Source organism: Rhynchophorus ferrugineus, unplaced genomic scaffold, assembly GCF_030347505.1.
Source record: "Rhynchophorus ferrugineus isolate W39M unplaced genomic scaffold, kcgeb_rfMv2 rfM7, whole genome shotgun sequence".
Lineage (NCBI taxonomy): Eukaryota > Metazoa > Arthropoda > Insecta > Coleoptera > Curculionidae > Rhynchophorus > Rhynchophorus ferrugineus.
The window spans coordinates 31504748-31523178 of NW_027472586.1; the positions used below are offsets into that span (position 1 = coordinate 31504748).

Here is an 18431-nt window from a genome sequence, read left to right on the forward strand (position 1 = left end):
ATCTGCAAGTATTTATAAACTCATTATCTAATATAATATTCTATACAGTTCAATTATAGCATTCAAATATTAAAATATCATTAAGAATGCCATATAAATAGCATAGGCTTTAGATTTGTTGACCAAGAAAACTTGTTTTAATTAACATACTTTAAGGTTCCTATCAAATATTCTGCTAAATATCAAATGAATTAATTTTAATGTTGTATAATATTTATTATTTGAAAAATAGCAAATATAAAGAAGTATTTTCAATTGTTTTTAAAAATTTTTTATTCATATAAATTAAAAATACTAATCAGTTACATATGTTTTGCCACTTTTCTGTTAAAACCACAATTCAGTCAGTGTGGAACTTCTAAATGAAAGCCATAACACGCTATAGTACGACTGCATACAGTTCATCATCATATTTAATTGAATTAGACTTTTTGAAGATATAGAAAGTTGTGCGATATGTATATTTTTGTTGTTAAAATGAAAGAATATATGTAGTTTCGATGTACAAAATATTTTAAAGTACATATGGTGTGAACTTTCAAACCCCAAACTGGTTTAAGAAAAAGTAGAAGTTTAAAATTTAAATCAAAGATAAAATTACAAAGAATGGTTAACCAGGACATACCTTAACCAGGTATAATATTATATTAGGTAAACATGAAATCATATCCAAATTGGATGTGTAAAAATTGAAGAAGAATTGAAATAAATAAATGCAAAATAATAGAGGCCAAGAGATGGAAATGAATTCCAGGATTAGAAAAATCATAAATTTGTGTTTCGCTAGAACACACGAATAAAAGGGTAATATCAAACAAAACTGCAGTAGCAGACCAAACCTAACTTTCGGTTCCGGGGCGGGGGTATTACCAACAAGAGATACAAGTAAGACACAAGCAGCAGAAATTAAATACCCCAGAAAGATAAGGGGTGTAACAAAGATAGTATCAGGATGAGAAGTAGAGAAATAGGAAAATACCTCGATATTGAAAGTTGAAAAATACGTAGGAAAAAGATAACTCAGTTGGTGGGAACACTGTACGAGAGATAGTTAAACAGAATAAGGAAAGCAAGGACGGAGTGGAGAAAAATCAGAGGGACACCTAAGCGAACCCGAGATGAAATTATCAGAGGAATAATTTAGAAGAAAGAAGAAACCTCGGCTAAAGCAGAGCCAGAATTGAAGGAATTTATACATGGAGAAAGAGAAACTAAGTGGTAAAAAATGTATAATTGTTTTAAACTAAATTATACTTAACACGTTAGATATATAGAGAGTTAGAGATAATTCGTAGATTTACTTCTTTTCTAGGGTGCCAACTACGAGTTATCTCGTTCGGTGTTTACTTGCCATTTTTGTGACAGCTACAATTAAACTCTAAATATATAAAGCTATCTAATATCTATAGATGATTTCTTGGAAGTGAACAAAAAATGCTAGCTTTGCATGAACGAATATTTTATTAAAAACGGAACAAAAAACATAATTATAAAAATTAGTTCAAATTCAAAAAATGAAATGATATAATTTGTGGAACTTCTTAAAACAACCTTCTATAAAAAACGCTGGCAGCTTTTTACAGGCTGGACATAAAGAATGCGTTTATAGACGGTTTTTTGTTTGGGTACATATAACAGGTCAATTGAAAAGTCCCCATTCTACCATAATAAAACACATTTCTTGGCAAAATTAGTTTTCTTTGTTCAACATAAATCCCTTCAAGAGTGATACATTGACTATAGCGACCCTCCAAATTTTCGATACCATTTTTATAGTACGATTTGTCCTTTGCTTCAAAATAGGCCTCAGTTTCGGCGACCAGCTCTTCATTCGTCGAAAATTTCTTTCCAGCGACCGTTCTTTTGAGATCTGAGAACTGGAAAAAGTGAGCTCGTGCGGCAACCACTATGTACAGAGCCTTCTCTTACCCAAATATTCGTGAGTGATATGATGTACACGTTCAGTTCTTAAAGTATCTTTATAGTGTCTGCTATTTTATTCAGTTTCAATTTACGGTTATTCAAAATCATTTTGTGGATTTTTAAAATGTTTTCGTCGGTAACAACCTCTTTTGGACGTCCACTGCGTTCACCGTTTTCGGTGCTCATTTCACCACGTCTAAACTAAAAAAAAAATGCAATATTTTTGGGTCATCTAATACTCTTTTTTAGAGATGAGTAGTACGAAAGCATTTGATCTGATCGATCAACGCCAGACATTCCATTATTGTAATTTCGAATCATATTCGGTTTCATATAAATTATTTCATTGCGATTGGACACCAATGTCATTTCAACAGCATGCATGATTGAAATGCCAAGGACACCTCGTTTGTCTTTCCATTTGCATTTACTAACAGAACTATTTTGTTGCCAAATACACTTTTTTTCGAATTACGATTTACTACATATCTGGGGTTTTCTTTTCTGTTATTTTGTATGCTTTCACGGGCATACGTTTTTCGTGTATTTAGCAGCTTTGTAAAAGTAACAGAATTATAAAAATATCCTTTATCCAGATAGTCCATTATGACCTATATTATTGTCCGTTTCCTCAGATTTTTCGCTGTAACTCTTTATTTTCATTGCAAGATCGTTGGACTCACATAGTTCATACAGTTTGATACCAGGTCTGTATTTTTTTTGTATTGGCGGAAAACCAATCTTCTGCGCCATAATATGATGGATTCATCAAAGTTTTTATCTTGTACATAATTTTCACGTATAATATTATTGAAATGAATTAGTATTAGTCTCACCTTGTATAATCGGTAGGCAGGTGGTGTTGAGTTCTCAACCAAATGAAAATAACGAAGTAAAAACTGGAATCGATTTCGACTCACATGTGAGCGCCAAAAGTTTACATTATATAGATTGTTTGTAATGTTCAGTTGATGGGAAAAAACAAAGTTCCATTTGCAAATCAAATAAAAACTGTCATCTCTGCAGAACTGACGTTTTACCACTTTTGTAACATATTAGATTTTTTATTGCTTGAAAAATGCATTCAATCTCTTGCGCAGCATATAAATTAGTTTGTCCCACTAGTAATGCAAGAAATTGTTTAGTACAAAATAAATCCATCAGCCTTTGTACTGTAAATTTATCGTATCCAATTTCACACCAACATTTTCTTGGAAAATAAATAATTCATGATTTTGTTGAATTTCTGTCCCCAAATTATTATTAGCATATGATGTTGTTGCTTGAGAATCATCGTCATTAACTTCAGATTCGAAATTAACTTCAGGTTCGGAGACGACTTTATCATTCATTCACTATCACTTGAATTTTCCGAAGGTTCATAATCGCTACTGTCATTAACATCCTCGCTAAAAATCCCGTCAAATTCTGGTCTTTTCCTATCCATATTGGGTTCTTGGTAATTTACTTACAACAATGATTATAAAACAACACTTAATGAAGCCTGGAATGGGATACTATCTATGATTCAGCTTTAGAGGGTTTCATAGTTGGCTTCCGCGAAGAGATTTCTGTTACAGAAGTTAATGACGAGATAATTCGTAAGGCCCTTTTTTGAACACATTATTTATACTTTTTGATGATAACTATGCACTAGAATTAGAATTTTTAATAATATAATGTGATTAAATCATATTGTCATTTTAGGCCAGATTTCTAAAAATTGCCGTGGCAATCAATGTTTTAGTTAGTTCGATTGTTTTCAAATAAAAACGTATTACTACATTTCATTTGTTCTTAGATTAATTCACAAGTAAGACGAGCACGAGAAAATAACATGAATGACATGAATATGTACTCCTCAATTATAAAATTATAATAACTTAAGCTATATATGACTTCCCACATCCATTTCATCTCCAGGTTATAGTGTCTCCAGTTCTTCGTTGGTTACGTAGAGATAGGCATCGATAATTAATCGAAGAATTTTGTTTTGACAGCGTTGGATGACTAGTTGATTTGCATTTTTAGTGCAACCCCATATTTGCACCCCATAGGTCCAGATTGGCTCCATGATTGTCTGATAAATCAATCCCTTTGATTTTAGATCAAGTTGAGAGTATCTTCCGACCAACCAGTATAGTTATTTTATTATGGTTCTAATGTGTATTGCTTTTTGTCTAAGATGATGTTTCCAATTTAATCTACCGTCAAGATGGATGCCGATGTATTTAGCGTCATCCACTGAGTGAAAATCTAAATATAGTTATATTGTTATCTATTCTTCTATATGACATATCTGTGACAATAACAAACAACATAATAGGACAATATTATGAACTTTGTCCTTAATGAAATCCCACACCCAATGAATAGCTCGTTCTTGAATAATTCGATTCGAATCTTTAAAAAGGCTTCATATCGGCATTCCCGTATTTTTTATCAGGAATTAAAAGGTTAATTGATCGTTTGTTAGCGTGGTAGATTCTATTCCATTCATAAAGAGCGTTTAGCGAATTCTAACACGGTATTTCCACTTTAATTTTTATCGAACTGAAATTGTCACTGAGGTCGTAGTCCTTTAACAGCTTTAATTAGAATATATTGAATATTATTTCAGATTATGACATGATATTCAATTCATATGTCAATTTATTCTTGATTATAGTGTGATTTAATTTGATGACAAATAAATCTTTTAGATTATGGTGGTAATTAGGAACGATTTTGGATTTTTTCGTATAGTTTGGGAGATAATTGTCATCGAATATATGAAATCTTCTACTAGATAATGGATTGGCCTACACACATGAACTAAGACTTCTAAGACTCGCCGATACATTCATTGACATTTGCAGTTATCTCGTACATTAACTGAGATATAAACCATCAGTTAAGTGTAACTTTTCAAAACTTTACACAAAATCTAAGTTTTAACCAATGTTATAGTTGTTTGATTTGGGGAAACTTGCTGTCGAATCCCATCAAAAACCTTTAGAAACGTATGGCAATACCTCTTTACCATATCCCAATTGTCAATTTTGGTTCCAATGATTTATGATTGGTGATGTTAATGCCATCAAAACAAACATCAAGAGTTGTATGACGATAAGCCAGCACAAATTCTCAAAGAACTTTCAGACAACTTAGTTGTTACGCTAACTGTTTCCAGACGTTTTCATATAAAAATCCAAAATGAGAAAAAAAGGCTACCACTCGAATCTACTAACAATGTCATTTTCAATCGTTTTAGCTTTGCGGTTTCATCGCTTGTCAGTTTAAAAGGGAGTTTTCTGTGGTCTATATATATATATATATATATATATATATATATATATATATATATATATATATATATATATATATATATATATATTACTATTATTATATTTATTACTGTATTTAACAATATAAACAAGATATCGTTGAGTTGTTTGTTACCAAACCATGTAGAAAAATCGATCTAATTTAAGGTAACTTTATAAAAATACCAGAGTGGTAATTGAAGTGACAAGATAAGTGAAAATAGAAAAGAAGAATATCCGACTAATCTCGTAGTTGAGAGAGTAAATTTACTCTGTGTCTTCAATCAAGGGTTTTGCAATGTCAATGTCATCAATTTCTATAACGACATGTCCACGTGCATGGCTCTAATGCATGATTATTTAACGAATTTTGCCAGTGATGCTTTAATGCTAATGAATTTTCATATTTCCAGAGGTTTTCATGTAAAAATCGAAAATGAGAAAAAATGGCTAGTGCTCGAATCTACTGGCAAAGTCATTTCTAATGGTTTAAAATTTGCGGTTTTATCTCTTGTCAGTCAAAAAAGAGACGTTTTCTGTGGTCTATTCTGACTGACGATGAAAAGTCTATAGTCTATTAGCGACAAGTCTTCAAATTTTCATAATCAGGGTTTCCTAATGATATTTCAGGAAAAGTTTTTTCAGCACATTTCAAAAAAAGTGCGACTAAAGTTAGAAAGACTTGAGAAATGGATTTCTCATATTTTCAGTTGACTATGGAATTCAAAAAGAGTTTTGTTTGTTTTAAGATCGTAGTTGAGACAGGAAATCTACTCTGTGTCTTCAATCAATGATTTTGCAATGTCAATGTCATCAATTTCTATAACGACATGTCCGTGCCGATGGCTCTAGTGCATGATTATTTAACGAGCTTTACCAGTGTTGCCTTAATTCCAATGAAGTGATTTGACGCGAGAAAAATGATGTTTATACATCAGGTTTGGTAAATCACATGGTATTTGAATTGAAATAATTCAAATAATCAGCTTAATAAGTTTAATTCATAGGTTGTCATCTTGAAGATAAAATAAGGTTAGATATATATATATATATATATATATATATATATATATATATATATATATATATGTTTATATGTATATGTTTATATATGTTTTTATTTGAGTTTTTTCGACAATAACTCTTTTACGTTTCTACAGAATACGATTCAAAGGTCTTCAAATATCGATCGATAAATCGTTTTAAGATAATATATGTACATAATAATCGTTGTAATAACTAAATAAAAATAAACAAAGAACTTGTTTAAACTATCTACTACACGTATTTTATATTTTACTATCTACACACGATTTAGCTTAATACCTACCTAAACCTATTTATCTATTTACAATATTATCTTAACTACTACCAACTGATCAGTTTGAAGTCGATGCTGAGCCTAAATAATACAAAAATAATAATATAATTTTGTGATATATACACAAAATTAAATTACGAATAAAACAAATCCAATTTTTTGGAGAGTCTCTTATTTATTTTTTAATTCAGTTCAATTAAAAAAAATTATTATAAAATAAAAATATTTTATTTTTCTCTTTTTCTCTTATTCTTTGTTAGACATTTAAGCTGTTAGCTATAGCAGTTGAATTTTATTTTTTTTTAAATTATAACTCATGGTTCAACAATCTGCCCAGTGAGTGAGAACTATTTCTTATGATAATTATATACATATCTAAATAATTCAGTAAGTCATTGCCTGTGTAGGTATGTCCGTTAATTAGATCAGCTGATAAAGTAGATGTTTTAGTCTAGACACTCACATTTCAACATTATATGGAATAAAGAACATATCAGTAATTTCTTTATTATTCCTAGCCCAGTTATTATGGTTACTTCTAAAGTTGGGTTATACTGTTTGTGCGTTTTCTGTTTTCTTGTCTATTTCTATAACCAATATTCCTCTATCTCAATAAGTGTTTGATCCTAACAACATTAAATGAAAATGTGCAGACTACTAACTCATAACATTTAACTGTGGTAAGGAATGTAAGCTTAAATAAATTAGTTCCTTTCGTTTCATTCAAATTATTTCGTTGTTACAAATTTTATTCCCACAAAAGCTATTATATAATAGTTTCCAGTTATATAATATGTTATATATTAATATTTCAATCTTTCAATTGTAATCCGCTCTCAGATAATTTGTATTCACTTGTTTTGGTAATGATTTTAAAAATATGTGCTAAATATGGTGAAAATAATTAGCAGTATAACCATAGAGAATTCAACAGGAATAATTACATTTATCTGTTGAAATTGTAATTAATTAAGCTTGATCTGATGCTTACATTAATACTTGACTAATTGTATTTTTCTTAGAATTAAGACCATCGATATTGTTATGTTGATGCTTACCCCTGGTTCAAGTGACAGCACCATAAGCCCAAATTGTAACAGATACAGCCATAATAAACCTGAAAAAAAAATAGAATTAAAATTAAGCATTAATTATTGTATATGAAGTTGAATTATCAATGAGTTTTGCTGTTATATTTTTATATCTAGAACATGGGTTTTGTTTGAAAATTTCGGATGAGGGAGGAGCGTTAATTAGTTTAATCTGCAGCCACTCTTAAATTCTATTCTAATAAATTCTCCAGCTACAAGTTTAAACGTTCCCAAGAACGACGACATCATTAGGAACGCCAACTCCGTTCATTCTCAAATGCCTTCAAGTTACCTTTTAGACCTAGTTACTCCTAAAATACTCACGCAAATGGTCAGCAAGATTCGGAAGAAGAAGGCCCCAGGTTTCGATAATAATTCGATAGCCCAACTCGAAAAGCATCCCTACAAGCTTCTCGCCGAACTAACTAAAATCATCAACGTCATTCTGAGGCTGCAACACTTCCCATCACATGGAAACATGCATTCATCACAATTATCTCCAAAAAAGGAGCTAAGTCATTACCTTCTGACTACAGACCTATCAGCCTATTAAGTTCCACTTTCAATCTTGCTGAAAGAGCAATTCTCTACGCTCTTAATGGTTTTACCAAGACAAACAATATCATTTCAGATGAGCAATTCGGATTCCGCGCCAAACACCCAGCCGTTCATCAGGCCCATCGGCTGGCCGCAGATCTTTCTTCTTGAACCTAACCAAAGCCTTTGACAAGATTTGGAACGAAGGGATAGTGGCGAAATGCATTTGACTAGATCTACACAAGTTGACAGCTTTTTACGCAGACAACACTGTTTACTTTGCTTCTTCAAAAGTAGCACGGCACATCCAAGGCAGACTCCAAAAATAACTCGATGAGACTGGTTACATTTCTGGAGGTTGCAAGTCAACCGACAGAGAACACAATCTTCCCTAAGAAGCATTTTGCAGCGAGCATTTCGCGTCTTAAAATCGAGCCTAAATCCCATGGTCAGAAGAAGCCACCAATCTTCCTCCTGTTTTCGATCGCAAGTTTAGGTGGTCACTGTCAGATTCAAATGTCCCTCCAGAAGGGTCAAGGTATTGTTAATTTGCTGTTCCCGCTCATCAACCGGGCCAGCACGCTGCCTCTCTCATCAATATACGGCTCCAGGGTCTATCTCTAATACGTCTCACCTAGCCAGATGTAACGTCTTCAAGTTTTTCAGAACATTCTCAGGAGAATAATCGTTGCCTCCTGGTTCGTCAGGAATACTCAAATTCGTAACAAACCTCTCGAGATATTTCTCCACTCTTCGTTTCTCGGACAATAGATGTATTACCTAGCTGGCCGATATTTTATGCCAATAACTCATTCGGCTCTTCGTGGCCTTATCCTATCACAGCCGAGACTGCTCCGTCGTGCTCTAACTCCAAATGGACTCGACCTTCTCCGGTGAGCGATTAACTCAGGTACCGCGAGCTGCATCGTGTGATAACGATGTCATGTCCTTGCCTAGTGCTTGTGCCTCTTAACGGTGTTACCGGTTACGGGCACCCTCCTTACTAACAGTAAGAAGTATCAGTTAGGATCATACGATCAGCTGATAGGGTGGGGTTTAGTGGGTAGCTCAGCGGATAATCGCTTATTCCTGCGGGTCTCCCCGACCAGGTATCCGTAATAGGATTCCCTTTCCTGGTTTCAGGCAAAAAAGCATAGCTTGTCTGGCACATGGTTCCAGAGAGAGATGGAAAAATTGTAGAAAATGATGGAAAATATTTTGATTAATATATGTGTTATCAATTTTGCTTAATGAACGCTTTGTTAAGTCACAAAAACTTAGGAATACCTGCAAGCACCTAATAAATGTGACCTGTTAACCGTATAAAAACAAATATTAATTCAAAGAAAATGTCAAATTTGATTAGTTAAAATTTTCGTACCAAAGGCACCCCTGAAATTGGAACACGTAATTATATAGGATAAAATGCGGCTTTTGGTTGAAACCATATTCGTTTTACTTTCGTTTCACCACATTTCGATAGACTTTCATTAATAATTAATGAAAATAATAAAAATTTAAATCCTAATACATCAATCTCATAAATACATTGTGAAACGTGGTCCGACCGCTCTTAATTCGTATAATTTTCGCTAGTCTCGCTAATTTACCTTGAAGCCTTATATAATTGCAGGTGTTACCGGTTAACGGTTTCGGCCTTAAACTTTTGAAGCGATTTATAAAATTTCGCTAGGAAATGGTAGTCGTAGTTGATATTAAAATGGTCGATTAGATCAGTGAGAGTGTCGAAACTGATTATAAATCATTCTTGTGAACGTTATTCGAGTTATAGGAAAAAAGTTCAGCTGCCTATGAGAACGGTCACGGTGCCTAAATAATTAAGACCAATTAGGTGATAAAAGTATGATAAATGCAGCGACATTCCGAATGTTTATTATTATCAATGCAAAACCCGATGTTGATTTATGGTACTATTGCATCATATTTTTTTGATATATACATTAATACGTCATAGTATTTCTGTTTTTGAACATTGAGTTACAATGGATTTAGTAAAATTACTTTAAAAGGCCCTCGGGGAAATTGTCTCCATGCTCTTGTTGCTGAAAAGCCTCGACAGTTTCTCACTAAGTTTCCCTACTATTGATTATCGGCAACCAACCATCCTAGTTGATAGTCGTCTATGTAAAATGACAGTTCTACAAGTATTTTATTGAGTAGTATGCAGACGCTAATCTTGAAAACTTCAACATTCATTTCTTTTGTTGTCTAATTTGAAGAAATCTGTTGGCCAAGCCTAGTAAACATTTTTAAAAACTTATGGTGATGCTGCTCCACCCTATACCAATTATCGGTTTGGTTTCGATTATTAAAAGTGTTGATTTTCATGTCAATAATGAAAAAACGATCTGGAGGTCAAACATATTCCAAGACATTGAATTACAAGTACTAATCATCGCCCTATAGTCGAAATTCGAATACAATTTATAAAGTGAATCATGTTTAACTCATAATCATGTTTTATTCATAATAATGTAAGAATAACCAGTAAATGATATGTTAATATTACTGAAATATTTATTAGAAATATTTTCCATATAAGGTTCCGGAGAAAGATGTAAAAAATTGTAGAAAATGAGGGGAAATATTTTGATTAATATATGTCTTATCAATTTTGCTTAATGAACGCTTTTTTAAGTCACAAAAACTTAGGAATACCTGCAAGCACCTAATAAATGTGACCTGTTAACCGTATAAAAACGAATATTAATTCAAAGAAAATGGCAAATTTGATTAGTTAAAAGTTTCGTACCAAAGGCACCCCTGAAATTGTAACACGTAATTATATATGATAAAATGCGGCTTTTGGCTGAAACCATGTTCGTTTTACTTTCGTTTCACCACATTTCGATAGACTTTCATTAATAATTAATGAAAATAAAAATTTAAATCCTAATACATCAATCTCATAAATACATTGTGAAACGTAGTCCGACCGCTCTTAATTCGCACAATTTTCGCTAGTCTCGCTAAATTACCTTGAAGCCTTATATAATTGCAGGTGTTACCGGTTAACGGTTTCGGCCTTAAACTTTTGAAGCGATTTATAAAATTTCGCTAGGAAGTGGTAGTCGTAGCTGATATTAAAATGGTCGATTAGATCAGTGAGAGTGTCGAAACTGACTTTAAATCATTATTGTGAACGTTATTCGAGTTATAGGAAAAAAGTTCAACTGCCTATGAGAATGGTCACGGTGCCTAAATAATTAAGACCAATTAAGTGATAAAAGTATGATAAATGCAGCTACTTATAACATTCCGAATGTTTATTATTATCAATGCAAAACCCGATGTTGATTTATGGCACTGTTGCATCATATTTTTTTGATATATACATTTATACATCATAGTATTTCTGTTTTTGAACATTAAGTTACAATGGATTTAGTAAAATGACTTTAAAAGGCCCTCGGGGAAATTTTGGCCTTACTCTTGTTGCTAAAAAGCTTCGACAGTTTCTCACTAAGTTTCCCTACTGTTGATTATCGACCACCAACCATCCTGGTTGATACTCGTCTATGTAAAATAACAGCTCTACAAGTATTTTTATTGAGTAGTATGCATCTTGGAAACTTCAACATTCACTACTTTGGTCAACTACTTTGATGAAATCTATTGCCGAAGCCTATTAAATATTATTAAAAACTTATGGTGATGCTGCTCCATCATATCCCAATTATCGGTTTTGGTTTCAATGATTTAAAGTGCTGATTTTCATGTCGGTAATAAAAAACCGATCTGGAGGCCAAAAATATTCTAAGACAATGAATTACAGGTACTAATCATCGGCCTATAATTTCTAGTTTAGGAGAAACATAATTTTTTGTGAAACTTCATCCATACTGAAAGTTAAGATACAATCATGAGTTGATTAAAGCATTATCATATATAGGACAAAATGCCAGTGATCTATTGATTACTACTTACTAAATACATGAAATTTTTTTCTGTATTCTAGAAAATAAAAACGAATATATCGTATATTTATGTAAAATCTAATGAAATTATGTTGTTTAGCAACGTTCTGCAGCAAAGGTTACTTGAACGTAGAGAAACGTGAATCTCTAATCGCTTCTTTCGACAGGTTTATAAAATAATCACCATAAATATGAATGAACATCATAATGGTCTTATATACGAAGCAATAAGAGTTCATTCGAAATTCTAATAATATTAAGTTTATTTAAGATGAATATTGGTCTTCAATCTTTTTTAACACCTTATATATCATATCGTCTTGTTTTAAAATATACCGAGAGGAAAAAAGACTTAGAACAGAAATATAATTAAAAATGTATTGTTGTTTGTGATTATTTATTTTTTTTAATATCTTTATTAGATACGCTTAGTACAATCTTAATTATAAATTAATTTATTACTACTTTTCCTATGTACTTGGATTAATTAACAAGCAAGACGAGTGCGAGAAAATACATCAGTATGTATTCCTCAATTATAAAATTATAATTATTTATTAATTATTAACTTATAGCTATAATTTACACTAATAATACACACTAAATGTTCACACAAGTTCGTATGGTTTTGTTCGTTTCAATCTCCTGACATCCTGTGCGCTGTCCAGCAGTTGTATTGCTTCCACGTTAGAATGATTTAGTAATCTTCTTTCGTGTTTCAAGGCGAAATCTTGGATAACTTCGCAAATCCATTTGTTTTCCCGGTCATTGTGCAGTTCTTCATTTGTTACAAAGCAATAGACATTGGTAATCGATCGAAGAACCTTGTTTTGACAGCGTTGTATGACTAGTTGATTTAAATTTTTAGTGCAACCCCATATTTACACTCCGTAGGTCCAAATTGGCTTTATAATTGTATTATAGATCAAACTCTTTGACTTTAGATCAAGTTGAGAGTATCTTCCGACTAACTAGTATAGTTGTTTTATTTTGGTTCTAATGTATTTCGCTTTTTGTCTAACGTGATGCTTTATGCTTTTTGTCTAATGTGTCTAACACAATGGTTAAGGCGACACTGATCTAAAAGTCACATAACCAAGATGAATTAAATGAAGAAATTAAATGGAACCTGTTCAGCCTTTAAAGAGTTCATTTATGGAAATTCCATGGAAAAAAATATCCTTACTTGATGGATAAGATGAGGATTTATAAAAATATAATAAAGATAATTTAAATGAAGAATTGTTCAAATTCGCAGAGGTAATGTTTCTTGGAATAAATATATTTATAGTTAAATATAATAGCAGCCTTGATGTAACATATAGATGCAAATAAAACTCACTAAATTTGCAATGCACTTACCGTAACTGAAAACAGGTAAATCTAAGCACCTCCGGACTTATTCAACGTTTCCTTTCCAATATAGTACTCGTTTTTCATGCGTTTTATATACCGGAAAAGTTACTGAATGACATGCAGCTAAGGCAATTTACGTTCACTTTACAGCTGGAGCCGATTATTTAACAATTTAGAACGATCGTTTGGTGTATTACTGTGTTATGTTTCTCAATGATTGTAATTCTGATCATAATAATACAATTTAAGGAATATTAATACGTTTACGAGGAACAGGTTTATTTAATTTGTGAATTTTATCTTTTGTGAATAAAAAAAAATAAATAAAAATGGAAAGAATAAATTAAAATGGCATTTTTCGAGAATACTTTGTCAAATGTATATTATTGTCCGTCATTTTCTAGAATTTTTCCCATATTTTTGCCAACATGGTAATGCCGTATTGAAAGAACGATGTTGGCAGGGATCCAGTCATTGATTTATTTCAGATTTCTTTAATATTCCATCTTAGTGGTAACCAAAATGCACAATGTCTGGTGTGAGAGATGTGCGCGGTTCTCATTCAAGCTTTGATGTTCCTTCCAGAGAAGTTTTGTATCAAGATTCATTCTGAGATATTTAGCGTTGTTGCTATATGGAATGATAGTATTATTTAACGTTATTGGTACTTGTACGGTCTGTTTATAGGTGAACTACACGTGTACAGATTTACCTACATTAATTTTTATTTTCCAAGCTTGTGTCCAATTATTTATATTGTCACATGCCTGTTGTAATTTTCGTGAGGCTTCTTCACTATTGTCTCCGACAGCTATAATCGCAGTATCATCAGCAAGTGTAGCCACAGTAATCTTCTCCATTTGTGGCATCTCACAAGTGTAAAGTAGATGAAGCATTGGCCCTAGTAGACTTCCTTGTGGTACACCTGTTTTGGTTTCTTTTATTGTAGAGTAAGCTTACTCTTGTTTGACTCTAAACATTCTGGTTATAATGTATGATCTTAATAGTTCGGTGTGTTGATTTGGTAACATTTTTGTAGTTTATGAACCAGGCCTTCATGCCAAACCTTATCGAAGGCTTGTGCTACATCTAAGAATATAGCTGAGCATACTTTCTACTTTCGAAAGCTTTTTCAATAATATCTGTTATTCTGTGGACTTGGTCAATTATTGAATGCTTGTTAATAAACCCAAACAGGTGTGTTGGTATTAGATTCTTTTCTCTCTATAATCGGTTTTATTCTTTTCAACAGGAGTTTTTCAAAAACTTTATTTCGTTTGGTGACTTCCCAGGTTTTGGGATCATTATAATTTCCACCATCTGCCAAATGCCTGGGTTTTAATTCCATTTCTTGGTAGTTTTTAGAGTAATTCTCCTGTTATTATATCGTAGCCTGGTAATATATATATATATATATATATATATATATATATATATATATATATATATATATATATATATATATATATATTCTTTTTAATATGTTTTTTTCCAACGAAGTTTTACTAGAAGACTCATCCCAAGTTAAGTTTTGTCACTGTTGGTTGGTTGTAGGTCAATTCAATAGGCACTGATTTATTCTCATTGGCTAGCAACTAAGTAAGTGTCCAGTGTTCTTGCGTCTTTTCATCGACATACCTCATATATTGTAGAATTGTCAAAGAACCAATTATTTGATAATACCAATTATTTCATTCGTCAATTATTTTAGGCCTAAAAAAATCCATTGAAAATCATTGGTATTAGTTCTTCATTCAAACAAAGCCATAAATGTTATGCTCATTACATATATATATATATATATATATATATATATATATATATATATATATATATATATATATATATATATATATTTATATATTTCTTTCCAACGAAGTTTTACTAGAAGACTCATCCCAAGTTACGTTTTGTGACTGTATGGGATAATACTATTATTCACTTTTATCCGTGTATGAACAGTTTGGTTGTAGGTGAATTCAATAGGCACTGATTTATTCTCATTGGCTAGCAACTAAGTAATAATAGATGTTTATGACTAATTAACGATTAAATTTTCATCGACATACCTCATATATTGTAGAATTGTCAAAGAACCAATTATTTCATTCGTCAATTAATTTAGGCCTAAAAAAATCCGTTGAAAATCATTGGTATTAGTTCTTCATTCAAACAAAGCCATAAATGTTATGCTCATTACATACAATAGACTTGGGTGTAAAAAACCAGTAAATATATCGGACAAAAAATGTAACTGCTAATATATAGTGTGTTGATAGATTGCCTCACGTCTCATGTATTATAAAAAAACGCATTTAAAACGATTACACAATGACTATAGTCTTAAATAAATAAATTGGTAAAAGGTATGCTACTTAGAGGCCAATAACAATAATGTTTATGAAACCGATATTACTATAGAACGTTGCTAATTCCCCGATTCTTATAAACAATTAAGAAGAAAGGTTGGTTGGGTAACGGCAATACGGACTTATTATATGAAACATAAAACATGAGAATTTGACTCACAAAAGCCAAATTGAAAACGAAAAAAAAAAATGGAACGAATTAAGTACGGAACTATTGTGAAAAAAATTTGATTCTTTCACTTTATGAATTGAATTAAATTAACATTTGGAATGAAACGTTCATTTAATAAAATGGTTTACATGTTGCAACAGTTTGGAAAGTTGGTGGAGTATTTTGAAATTCTGTGTTTGTATCTGGTCGGAATCAGTTTAGATAATGTAACGTATTAAAATTTGCGGCCGTTTATAACAAATATGTCAAAATGTATTTAACTTTTTAGATAAAAAACCGAAGCTTCTTATACAAATAATAATTTTAATCAACTTAAAACTACAAAAAACGAAAAACGTTTTTAACAAAAAAAGTAGACAAAGACAAATATGAATAATGTGCATAAAATTAGTACAATAAATATTAATCAATGTTTTCTATCATTTTCTGCAAACTCTACTACTTTCATATGATTCCATAAATAGCATTTGTTTACATCGAATTTATCAATAATATTAAATGAAAAACTGTTAGTTTGTGTAGGGAAATGTCAAAACAATCGAATTTAACATATCAGTTCTTTAATAGTGTTTTACAGTTGTTTGTAAAGATTAACAGTTGCAATCAAGCACTTGCTTGTAACTGTTGTAACAAAAAAAACTGTTGTAACTTGTAACAAACTTGTTGCTTGCAGAAATAACTAATAATAATATTGTAATTAATTTTTTTAACCTTCCATTGAATATTTTCCTTATCTTTTGAGGCACCTCAACAATCCCAAAATCCGGCTTGGTGGCGCAGTGGTAGAGGCGATAGGACGGTCCTGCTACTGTTGCGATAGCCACGGATTCGAATCCTGTTGGGGCATAGTCGTAAATTTATGTTATGTTTGTTAAAATTTGTGATTGTCCTTGGCAAGAGTGTAAAATCCGACAAGGATCCAGTCACGCCAGTAACCAGGCTAGGTAAGACCGGGTGTGTTCTGGGATGATTTCTAAAATTAGTCACTCGCCAATCGGTAGGCTTAATACTGAGGATCGTGGTTCAGAGCCCACGTTAAACTGTAGGTCCAGTCGAGATAAACACATAGTTGGTAAAAGGGGACTTTAAAATATATTTAAAAAAACAATCCGATGTGATATTGCTACATTGAGTCCTACGACCAAATCCATGTTGATGATGATTTGATGTATTTTTGACCTCAATAATTTGATCAGAACCTCTAATCAAAAGTTATAATTAAATAAATAGTACATGATACAAAGTTAACCGTATCATATATGTGGATATTATGTTGTGAGTCAAACATATTTACATTACCTAATTGGTGGCATGTGTCTTCTTTGAACAGACTTAGTTGTGCCCTCATATTATGAGGCAGTACTATACATTTTTAGAGTAAATGTGATATGAAGTAAAAAATCTTCAATGTCAATAACACCAATCAAATATTGAAGCTGCTGGATTAAGTAAGTTGAAAGCTGGTCAGTTACAATAAATTGTCAGAACTTCCATGGGAAACATACAAAATATCTTCAGAAAATATCTTTTTGTCAAGAATGGACAGTATCTAAACACAACTGACACTCGAACACGTTTATAATGTACAGCTTTATTAATTTTAAGAATATATCTCAAATAAATTTCAAAGACGAACTGAAAAAGGTTTTATGTTATGCAACCATCGACAATAAAGGTTTTCATCTTAGAATTTCGCCATATGGAGATAGTACATGGATGATGTAAGTTGTAGTTACTTTAAAAACACAAAAAGGTAAACTTGAAACGACTTAGTGTTTGATGTCTCCATTCAATAAAGAATGTCAAATCAGTTGTCCTAATCAATCACTTCAAATCCTTACTAACAAAAACATTCCAAATTGCAAGAGATATTGTTTTGTTTTCTTTCATTCATTGACGTGATACCTACTTTAATGAAGTGTAGTAATCCTTTAATGAAGTTCATGGTGTTTCAATGTTGTTTTATTGGACACGAATCATTATTAGATTCAAAGAAATTTTAAGCAATTGAATAAAAATTATCGGGAAGGATTTATTGGTTGGTTATCAGAACAAACAGTGAAGCATTCGATATCTGGTTCTTCTCTTTTAAACTTTAGTTGACTATAGTTAGACTATTTAAAAAAAAACGTAACTAAAGTATGTGTGATTTTACATGCGCTAGAGTAAACATACTTATGTTCTCATGAACTTTATATTTTTGTTTTAGAATTATATTACATTCTATATGAATTCCATTATTCTCCAAGTTAATATCCGTAATATAAAGTACAGAGGAATATTTATGTTTATAAGTTGGTGACCTTAGAAAATATTTTTCTTGTAAAGACAAATCTTAAAAATTAACAACTCTGTCGATTATAACTAAATAATAAAATTATTACTACAATAATTATAAATTATAATCTGGGAAATGAGT

General features: G+C 31.6%; 1 protein-coding gene across 3 annotated transcripts in view; it reads right to left on the reverse strand.

Annotated features, from left to right (window-relative positions):
• The window catches only part of LOC143199578 (uncharacterized), a 189767-nt gene that overhangs the window by 12402 nt on the left and 158934 nt on the right, over positions 1-18431 (reverse strand). For all 3 annotated transcript variants that reach the window (XM_076409498.1, XM_076409501.1, XM_076409500.1), the window contains one exon: positions 7608-7666. In XM_076409498.1, coding sequence (XP_076265613.1) covers positions 7608-7666 — 59 coding nt within the window. The remainder of the gene's footprint in view (positions 1-7607; positions 7667-18431) is intronic.